This window comes from Chinchilla lanigera, unplaced genomic scaffold, assembly GCF_000276665.1.
Source record: "Chinchilla lanigera isolate Chin_1 unplaced genomic scaffold, ChiLan1.0 scaffold00107, whole genome shotgun sequence".
NCBI classification, from domain to species: Eukaryota; Metazoa; Chordata; class Mammalia; order Rodentia; family Chinchillidae; genus Chinchilla; species Chinchilla lanigera.
This window is the reverse complement of record NW_004955508.1, coordinates 3,868,960-3,879,661: the sequence shown is the minus strand read 5'-3', so window position 1 is coordinate 3,879,661 and position 10,702 is coordinate 3,868,960. Positions and strand designations below refer to the sequence as shown.

General features: G+C 42.9%; 1 protein-coding gene across 2 annotated transcripts in view; it reads left to right on the top strand.

Annotated features, from left to right (window-relative positions):
* Positions 1-3,669: 3,669 nt before the first annotated feature.
* Atp1b3 (ATPase, Na+/K+ transporting, beta 3 polypeptide) overlaps positions 3,670-10,702 on the top strand; it is a 27,248-nt gene continuing 20,215 nt past the window's right edge. For both annotated transcript variants that reach the window (XM_013506258.1, XM_005407753.2), the window contains exons 1-3: positions 3,670-3,754; positions 4,954-5,082; positions 8,448-8,555. In XM_013506258.1, coding sequence (XP_013361712.1) covers positions 3,685-3,754; positions 4,954-5,082; positions 8,448-8,555 — 307 coding nt within the window. In that variant the 5' untranslated portion in view covers positions 3,670-3,684. The remainder of the gene's footprint in view (positions 3,755-4,953; positions 5,083-8,447; positions 8,556-10,702) is intronic.

Here is a 10,702-nt window from a genome sequence, read left to right as displayed (position 1 = left end):
TTTACATGTGTGTCTGATTTATTTCACTTAAAAAGTATGGTCTCCAGGCCAGGAGTATAGCTCAGAGGCACAGCGCCTGCCTGGCAAGCACAGGTCCTGAGTTTGATTCCTGGGACCAGAAAAAAAAGTGTCTCAAGGTGCATTCATTTACCTAGAAATGTCTCAAACGTATCCTTCTTTATGACTGAGTAGTACTCCATTGTAAAAAAAAAAAAAAAAACCCTCATCTTTTTTTATCCATTCTTCGGTTGATAAGCATGTGGGTTGTTTCCAGGATTTAGCAATTACAAACTGCTGCTGTAAACATGAGTGTGCATATATCGCTGTGGTACGATGTTTTTAATTCTTTTGGGAAGAAGATACCCAGAAAAGGAATAGCTGGGTCAGGTGGGACCTCCAATTCTAGTTTTTTGAGGAATTAGCACACTGATTTCCACAGTGGTTGCACCAGGATACACTCCCACCAACAGTGGAGAAGATTCCTTCCCCACCCCCCCACTCCCCCGCAGCCTCTCCAGCATTTGTTGTTGGTTGGTTGCTTGATAATAGCCATTCTTTCTGGGGTGAGATTTTCAGCATTGCTTTAATTTGCGTCTCTCAAATGGTTGGTGATGTTGAACATTTTCCCATGTGTTTGTGTGGCATTTGTACTACTCCTTCCAAGAAGTGTCTGTTCATTTCAGATGCCCATTTTTGGACTGGGCCTTTAAATTTGGGGCCCTGATTCGTTTTCAATTCTTTGTATGTTCTAGATATTAGGCCTCCGTCAGAGTCAAAGCCAGTGCAAGTCCAGAGCATAGACGTAAAAGAAATGAGAAGGCACACCCTAGAACTTTCTGAGGAGTTTTGTTTTTAATGCTGTCAAATCTCTCTTGACTTTGATTTTCCTTTCTACAGCGTGAATAATTAGCTAGATGCTGCTGTTACTCCTTTTCACATAGGGGAGTGGGGACCAGGGCTTTGCCTGAGGCTGCACAGCCCGAAAGTGGCCGGTCAGGATTTGAGCTGAGCCTGACCCTGGCATGCTTGTTTATAGAGCCAGCTGTCCTGCCACCCACCCGCTGGACTCCTGTCTCTGTCTTTCATCAGAAATAAGAGAGGAAAGGATTTGAATATTGGTGTTTTCCAAGATGAGACATCAGGAGAGGGGAAGGGATCAGAGCCCCTGTGGAGGGGCTGGAATTTTAAGTCATTTGACAGCTCCTTCTTCCTCTCCCCGCCCCCTTTTTCTTCTTCCTTCTTCCCCCTTGTCTTCCTCCTCTTCTTTCTGCTTCCTCTTTTATTACTTTTTTTCATCACCATAAGAGTTTGAACCCAAGATCTCCTAAGCCACACACCACCATCCTTTAAAAAAAATTCCTTTTAAATTTCGAGACAAGGTCTCACTAAGTTGTCTAGGCTAGCCTTCAGCTTAGAATCCTGCTGCCTCAGTCTCCCAAATAGCTGGAGTTACAGGCATGGCAACTGTTGTGTGTGTCCTCAGATCTCAAGAGTGAAAATAAAGAAGTAACATTTGTCATGTTCCTATATGGTAAGAGTGACGGTATGACAGAAAAATGCAGATGACAGCATTAAACTGGTGTGTGAATGACCAGTGATTCTTTTGACCTCTGACTTTTTAAAATACTGATGTTGGGCTGGGGATTTAGCTCAGCGGCAAAAGCGCCTGCCTGGCAAGTGCAAGGTCGTGAGTTCGGTTCCCGGTACCGGAGAAAACCAAAAAAAAAATAAAATAAAATAAAATACTGATGTTTTGAACTAGAGGTGTAGATCAGTGATGGAGTACTTGCTTACTACCATGCCCAAGGCCCTGGGTTCAATCCCCAGCACTGCAAACAAAACAAAACTCAGAACCCCACAAACCTGATATTCTTAAGAGTTAAAGTCCTTTTTTTTTTAAGTACTGGGGATTGAATCCAGGGCCTTTGCCCTGAGCTACCACCTTAGCCCTTTCTAAAAATGTTTTTGATAGCCAGGAATGATGGCATACACCTGTAATCACAGCACTCAGGAGGCTGAGGCAAGAGGATTGCTTTGATTTCAAGGCCAACATGGACTACATACCCAAACCTGTCTCCACACAAAGTTCATTTTTGAGACAGGCTGTCACTGAGTTTCCCAGCCTGGGCTCAAGTCCACCTTCCTCAGCCCCCCAGCGTGCTGGGATTGTAGGTGTGTTGGGATTGTGCCCAGCTCAAATTAGTTTCTTTAGTTGGGTAATGACGTACTGAAGTTTTTTACAGTTTTAAACGAGGGGACATTGATGACATGATAGCATGGTACTGTTTATTGTTTCCTACGCAGCAGGCATGGCACAGAAGACAGGTGCAATACACAGAATACCCATTTCTAACCCAGAGGTCCGCAGATAAGAGCTGCACTGCAGAGTTAAGCCCATCGCCAGACTGCATTTAGTTACTGACTCCACTGCAGATTTACCCCTAGACAAGAGCAGCAGTTCAGTGTTTTAACTTCTGGGTTTTTCTTTTTTTGAGGTTTTTTCTCAGGCAAGAAGACAGTGTTCAATTGAAAAAGTCTCACTACGCTTTTGAATGGTCTTTCATTTGATATTAGTTGTATTGTACTATTTCTTTTGTTCTTGTGGGTTTGGTTTTGTTTTTGAGGCAGGAGCTCCCATGTAGTCCAGGCCGGCCTTGAACTCACTGTGATGTGCAGGCTGCCCTCAACCTCCCAAGTGCTAGGATTACAGCCATGTGCCGCCGCACTTAGTTTCAATTTTTAAGTATTGGCTTTGGATCTTGGCAAACAAAATTTTTCAAGTAGGGGAAGCTGCCTTCAAAGCTGGAAACAACTTGTTTACTTACAACTAGTGGCTACTGGTATGTAGCAGCAGATTAGGAAATGGCGGCTGTTTGGTTTGTTTGCAGTACTAGGAGATGAACCCAGGACCGCACATGCTAGGCAAGCATCCTACCACTGAGGTACATTCCCAGCCCTTTTTAATGTTACCGTGAGACAGGGTCTTGCCAAGATACCCAGGCTGACCTGGAATTTATGCTGTACTGCCTCAGCTTCCTGAGTAGCTGAGATTAGGCTTAGATACAGCTTGCTCATCATGTCTGCTCTATACTGGGTTTGAAACTTTTATAAATTTCATTTATGTTATTTTTCTTGGAAATTTAAAATCAAAACTTTGAAAATGATGTGAAAAGAATGTATCTTAAGTTTAATATGTAGTGCATGGGTCAGTAAACTGTTACGGTACCATGGAAGTGAAGTTTTATAAATGAAGTGTAACTGTCGTGCGGCCACGCTAGTGAGTTCCTATACAGTGGCACCTCAGTTCACGAACACTTTGGTTTGTGAACGGTTTGGTTCGCCAACCAAACCTTTCGGCAGAATTTTGTTTTTGTTTGCAAACTCTACATTGGGTGATGAGCATGACCACAGCCGCCTCTCCCACACAGACAGACGTGCCCATCTTTTCCAGAATGGTGGGACAAGTGAACCAAAGTACCACCGTATCTGTCTGTCCTGCTCTTCTGTATAGAGAGTTTTATCCGTATTTTCTGTACTCACCTATGCCTGAAAGAATTGTCTTTTTCTCATTAAAACGGTGTTGAGGCTGTGTTACTTCATTTCCCTCTGTAGCAAGTGAACCACTCCTTTGAGACTGGTCTTTTCTTTTTCCGCAGCGCAATTGAAGTATGAGGTAGGGAAGTGATGCTGTCGAAGGTGACATCCTGTCCTGCTCTCTCTCTTCTGTCTTCTTGCTCCCTCTCTTGGCTTCCTGGTAATTGGGGAGGGGTGATCTACTTAAATAAAAAGAAACTGCTTTATTTCCCCTTCTTGAAAAAGTGGGTAGGGAATGGTTTCCTGGTGTATAGTTGAAATAAAACTTACCTAACTTTTAGCATAATCTGTTTTGGGGTCATGGAGTTGTTGAAAATCAGAAGATAATTGTATAGTCATTCAGCATGAAGAAAAATGAATATGTTCAAGAATATATTATTGTAGAAATCCTAGAAGGCCTCTGAGGTACTCCCTGGGGACCAGTGTTAGGGATCCACTTAGAATTTCTGACAAAACAGTAGGTTATAAAGACTGGGAAATAAAGCTGATATGATTGCAACCTTGGTATTGAGTATTCTTCAGTTTTGCTATACCTAGGAGTTTGTTTAATATCTTTGATCAATTTTTAAGCATTTCAATATAAATGAATGGCTGTAACAAAATATTCTGAAATTTAATCTTGATTTTGCTAACTTCTGATGTTACCTCAGAATGTCGGTGAGGAAAATTGATGGTAGGTGTGTTCCAAAAATGAACCAATGGCTTGGGCCAGATCTAAGCCTTTCATGTTACAAGGGAAGAAATAAGCCCTTGATGTTGCAATGTATCTGCCAGATCTTGCTTTTACCTAGCAGTGGAGCGTCTCACTCACTCTTCACTTTTGCATGAGCCCTTCCACTTGACTAGTGTCTCCTAGACTTTATTTATTGAGTATCATCTTGTGATTTTTGCCTTCTTTGCACATTTCCTGGTGGTTATTCTTTAAATCAACTCACTTTTTAAAACTTAAGTTTATACAGTTACTGTGAAATATGGATTTAATGTACAAATTTTTTTCCGTCTGTCACTTAAATGTGCAGCTATATTGGGGGATGTTCCACTTAAAATAATTCTTCCTCTTTTTAGAGGACATCATTTTGGGAAACACTTCCCTACATGGTGGAATTTTAAAGCTCTGACTTTGAACTAGAGTGAAAATGATAGAAGCTACTTTAACTTGGAAGTACCAGAAAAAAAGGAGGGCTCATGGGATGAGTGGGTGCTGCCTGCTGAAATACCCTTTGCTTGGGCAGATTCTCCTGTCCTGACTGTGAGAGTACTTGGCTGTGTGCACGGCGGAGCTTGAGCTTGCTGTCTGACCTGGCCAGGCGTGTGTGCGTGCATGTTTCCACGTGTGACGGGTCTTCATTTCCTTCACAGGTTTGATCTTACTCTTCTACCTGGTGTTCTATGGGTTCCTGGCTGCACTCTTCTCATTCACCATGTGGGTGATGCTTCAGACTCTGAACGACGAGGTCCCCAAATACCGCGATCAGATCCCCAGTCCAGGTAATGACGCTGCCGTTACCACGACAGTTAGCAGAGTTGGGTTATAGTTTACCTTCGTTAATCTGGTTTATTATACCAGATAGAAAATAGCTAAACCTTAGGGTTGGGTAATGTGAACAATTTGATTTCTATTGTTTAATATTTACATACTGATTTAGGGACCTTCACAATCATTTACTGATAAATCTTGATTCCTTCGTCAGGAATAAGCAAAAATGAATATTGAGAATGTATTTAAGTTACATTTTACCCTCCTGGTGTTATTTTGAAGCAGGTGTTGAATGCTAGCACTCCCTTGATTGTGGACCATATAGCCCTTGTGAAGGTGTGACAGTTTTCGCTTTGCCATGCTGGCAGTGGAACCCAGTGATTCTTGCGTGCCAGGCAGATGCTCTGCTATTGTGCTGCACCTCTAGGTCCCTGTGGGCGAATTTTAGAAAGCAATAATGTGTTCAATCTCAGCATATCATTCTCTAGAATGTAAACAGCTGGTGGAGGATTTTTTTTTATTATTTTTTTGTTTTGTTTTGTTTTTTTTCCGGTACCTGGAATCAAACTCACAACCTTGCACTTGGCAGGCAGGTGCTGTGCCGCTGAGCTAAATCCCCAGCCCCTGGTAGTTTTTTTTAGAGATAGTGCTAGAACACTTACCTAGTATGCGAGAGGCCTGGGTTTGATCACGAGCCCGAGAAAGCCATGGGAGGTGGAGAGAGGAAGGGATGGAGGTGGGGGTCGGGGGTTGAGGACAGAGGACAGAGGAGCAGTGCTGACTGTAGAGAAGGGAAGACTGCCTGGAGGAGTGGGATTTGCACAGCAAGGAGAGCACTCCAGCGGGCTAAGAAGATGAAGTGCAGCGAGTCTCTCTAGTGCAGTGGCTTTTCAGCCGCTGCTCCTCTGTCCTGTGGAGATGTTTGGGTTTTAGAACTCGGGAGGGGCTGTGCAAGAGGCCAGGGATGCGGCTGAACCTCGCACAGTGGGCAGGACCCCCTCACAGAGCTCCCAGCCCAGGGCTAAAGAATCCTCATCTGGATCGCACCCCAACTATTATTGCCTACAACAGTTAGAATGGTTCCCTTGTTTATAGCCAGTATTTGTCTGAGCATGCTGAGTAAGTCTTTGCTCTTAGTTTATTTGACCAAGTACAGAATTGGAGACTGACTAACTCTGCGTTCATTTTCCCTTCCTCTGTCACTGTGGCCCTGGTTTTTTATCTGGACTATCAAAGATAATTTTATTTTTTTGCTAAGTCATGTGATTATTACCTTTGACCATAGTGTGATCTATTTCAGAAAAGCTAAACTCCTTATAATTCCATGAATTATATATACAATAAAATGTGTCCACTATTTTTCTGTTTCTAAGCAGATTTTCTGGGTACATTTTAGATAGACATAATGATCACATTCATCATAGAGAATTTGTACCTGTACGTGATATAACTTGATTCTTTTCCCCACCTCCCTTCAACCTCTCCTCCCCTTCCCATTTACAAAAGCTTTGTTTCCATTTTTTTCCTCAATTTTTTTAACTTCTCCTTTCTTTCCCTCCCCGTCACCCCTGGTTTTTTTTGTTTTTCTTTGGAGACAGGGTCTCACTATGCAGTTCAGGCTGGTCTTGAGCTCACTTTGTAGCCCAGGCTGGCCTCGAACTTGCAATGATCCTCCTGCCTCAGCCTTCTGAGTGCTGGGATTACAGGCGTGTGCCACCATACCCAGCTTCCTCCCTCTCTTGTACCCCTCCCCATTTGAACATTTTCTTCCTATTCACAATACCTAATGTACATTTTGATCCTTATTCACACTTCCAGTTTCTCACACCAGAAAAACAATGTGGTATTTACACATTAGTCTGATTTATTTCATTAAGCATATGGTCTCAAGGTGCATCCATTTACCTAGGAATATCTTATGTTTATCCTTCTTTATGACAGAGTAGTACTCCATTGTATAACAAACCCCACCCTCTATCCATTCTTCGGTTGATGGGCGTTTGTTCACTATTTTTAAGTACAGTGGTAAGCTGAGTTTCTTAAAATTATTTATCAAGCATATTATACTTACAGTGTAAATAAATAGTGTGCACACATGCATATATAGTACAGTTTTAGATATGAGGGATGTTGGTAATATTAAACTTGAAAGCTTGATTTCTAACAGATAAATGTGTGTTTCCTTTTCAAGAATAACATTTTCTGTATACAGAGGTGTCAACTAGTGATGAGAAGTTACTAATGGCTTCACTCCAAATGAAGTATGTCAAAAACGCATTTTAATGATAGAGCAACATTTACTATTAAAAGAATATGTACTATTGGTTTTAATTGAAAAAGGCAAGCTATCTTATGTTTCCATATAATTGTAATTTGAATGAGAAAGGTGCTTAGACTGATTTGCTAAAATTTTTCTCAGTACCTTACTTCAAATTGGCAAAACCAGCCAGGTGTGGTGGCACAAACCTGTAATCCCAGCACTTGCGAGGCTTAGGAAGGGGGAATCGCTCTGAGTTCGAGGCCAGTCTGTACTACATAGAGAGACCCTGTCTTGGGGCTGGGGATTTAGCTCAGTGGCAAAAGCGCCTGCCTGGCAAGCGCAAGGTTGTGAGTTCGGTTCCCGGTACCGGAAAAAAACCAAAAAAAAAAAAAAGACCCTGTCTCAAAAAAAAAGGCAAAACCTAAAAATATTACTTGGTTGAAAATGAGTATAGAAAGTGCAAAGCAAGTCACATATTTTTAAATAAGGAATAGCAATTATAGTTTGCTGAAATAATCAAATTTAGGGGACGTTTCTGTCTTAGTCACTTTTCTCCTTGCTGGGACAAAACACTTGATACCCAAAACGTAAAGAAGGAGAGGTTTATTTTGGCTCACGTTTCGGTCCGTAGTTGGCCGGTGCCAAGGAGAACAGCGGGGCAGAGGAACAGCTGCTCCCCTTGTGGCAGACAGGAAGCAGAGGGTGAGGGAGGCGCTGAGCCGGGCGGGGAGGTAGAACCTGCCAGGTCCTGCCCCAGTGACCCACCTCTTCCAGCGAGGCCCCGGCCTGACACAGCAAGGCGGCTGTACCGTCCCATGGTCCCGTCACCTTCCACAAGTGCTGCCTGCCGCCTGTGACCGCGGGGGGCTTTCAGGGGGCTCCTGATATCCACCGTAACTGTTTCGAAGTGGTATCATCTGAGATGGTTTTGAAGATTTGAAGTGAAGTTTGGATGTCTTTACTTTCATACTTGGGTAGAAGTAGGAAGTTGTTGATAACTTTCACAGACCTGTGAGTACAGTTTCCCATCTTATTTACTGAGACCTGCATTGTAGGGTTAAGAGTAAGGAGAGTGGGGCATTTGATATAATTTCTCCTTTTCTTTTATGTTTTCAGGACTTATGGTTTTCCCAAAGCCAGTGACTGCATTGGAGTACACATTTAGTGTGTCTGATCCACGTTCCTATGAAGGGTACATTAAAGACCTTAAGAACTTTCTAAAATGTAAGTATATTTTCTTAGAGTAAAATAAAAGATTTTAATTCTGGAACCTAGCACCAAGTTATAATTAGCTGTAAGAATATTCTAATTTATGAGAAAGTACACGAGGCATAAGGCAAATGGAAAGTCAGTTTGTTTCTTTTAATTTATGCTTTAAATATACTATGTTTGCTGACACATAACATTTATGTCTGCATTAAAATGGAAAGTGACTGGGTATGGTGGCAAACACTTGGGATCCCAAAGTGTAAGGTAGGCTGAGGCAGGAGAATCATGAGCTGGAGGCCAGGCTAGACTGCCTTGTCTCTTCAGAGTGGCACAAAATACCTGAAAGGGTGTTGAACCTGATAGAACCAGTCTGTATTATAGAAAATCATACCTTAGAGCTTTTGTTTTTGTTTGTTTTTCATTGGTGGAGATGGAAACTAAGTAAGGCACTTGGTAGACAGAGTCAGTATTGGATCTTTTGCAGTCATTGCAATAGCCGTATGGGGGTGGGGACATACATTATTTTAAAAGTGTGTCAGATTTTTTCTTTTTCTTTGTTTTTCTCCGGTACCAGGAATCGAACCCATGACCTTGCGCTTGCCAGGCGGGCGCTGAGCCGCTGAGCTAAGTCCCGGCCCCTCTGTGTGTCAGATTTTTAGTGTGCCGCGTAGTGCTCGTTAGTAGCCACCTTGCCCAAAGTTTTCTCCTGTTTTTCCTAGCGTCGCTGCGCCTGTGAAGGGTGCTAACGATCACGTGACTCACCGTCGCCCGCCCTGACCTGCTCCTAGTCATCCTCTCCTCAGCCACACACTCCTGCAGTCAGTTGTTGGTAGGACAGCGCGGCCCCTTCGTCAGAATCGCTGACTGCGCACGCTTTCCAACACCTCCCTCAGCCCCTGGCTTGCCCGCTCAACTTTACCTCGGCTCCCACCCCAGAGTCTGAGACTGTTTGTGCATACATTTCCATTAGGAAATAACCTTATGCTTGGGACTGACTTCGGTGTTTTCCTTCCGTAAATACTGTATTTTTCTGCAGCTTATTGATTTACCATTTTTTAAATCAGTGTTACTCATCACTTAATTACTGATTTACCACGTTTATACACTGTTTTTGCGTAGCGCAGCCTTGACCCTTCGCCCTTCTCAATTGTTAGTTTCTTCCTTTGGCTGCTACTGTATATGTAGATAGTATTGTATCACCTGTAGGCCTTGTCTTCTGACTCGCTGACCTGTAAACTGTCACTTGACGTTTCCTCAAGTCTCTCCCTTCTGGAAATCTCCGTCCTGGAGCCCTGCCCCTCTTGTGGTTTCTAACACTTGCGTGTGTTTGTTGCTGGGGATCGAACACAGGGCACCAAGCTGCACGTCCAGCCTTTTTATTTTTATTTTGAAACAGATCTCAGTAAGTTGGCCAGGCTGAGCTGGAATTTGAGCTCCTCCTTTCTCAGCCTCCCAGAGTGCTGGGATTGCAGGCGTGCACCGCCACACCCAGCTTATGCTGTCCTCCATTTACTGCACTTTTGCTTGTGGTGGTGGTTGGTGGGTGTTTTTGGATTTTGTTCTGTACTGTAATTTTGGTGCTCGGGATGGAAGCCGGGGCCTTGCGTGCTGAGCAGCTGCTCCATCACTGAAGCACACCCCGGCCCTTTCCAAGCTTGTTTATATGTTTGGGTTTTTGTTGGTCGGTTTGTTCCTTGCTGGGCTTCCAGCCCAAACCTTGACGTGCTAGGTAAGTATGGTACCACTGAACTACACCCCCAACCTCAGCCCCAGTTGGATGGGAGTACATTCTCGAGTAACTGTAAGAAAGGTTACATGAAATGTAAATTCGGATCCATTTATTTCTGAAAAGTACTCAAGTCTCCCTTTGTAGTTGAGGTTAGCTGTATATAAAATTCTAGTTCTTTGGAGTTTGTCTTTTTCCCTTTCTGCAGGGTTTTTTGTTTTGTTTTTTAATTTGTCTCTTTAGGGTTCTAAAATTTCTTTCTCTGTATTTCACTCAAATATTTTGCTGTTGCTTGAATGGAAATCGTTCAGACTTGAATTCTTTAGTTTAAGGTAATTATCTTCTGTTAGAACTTCAATAATTTCCTCAATTTTCTGTTTCTCACTGGAAATGTTCAGTGTTTCCTTATTTTCTGTCTTTACTTAATTAATATAAT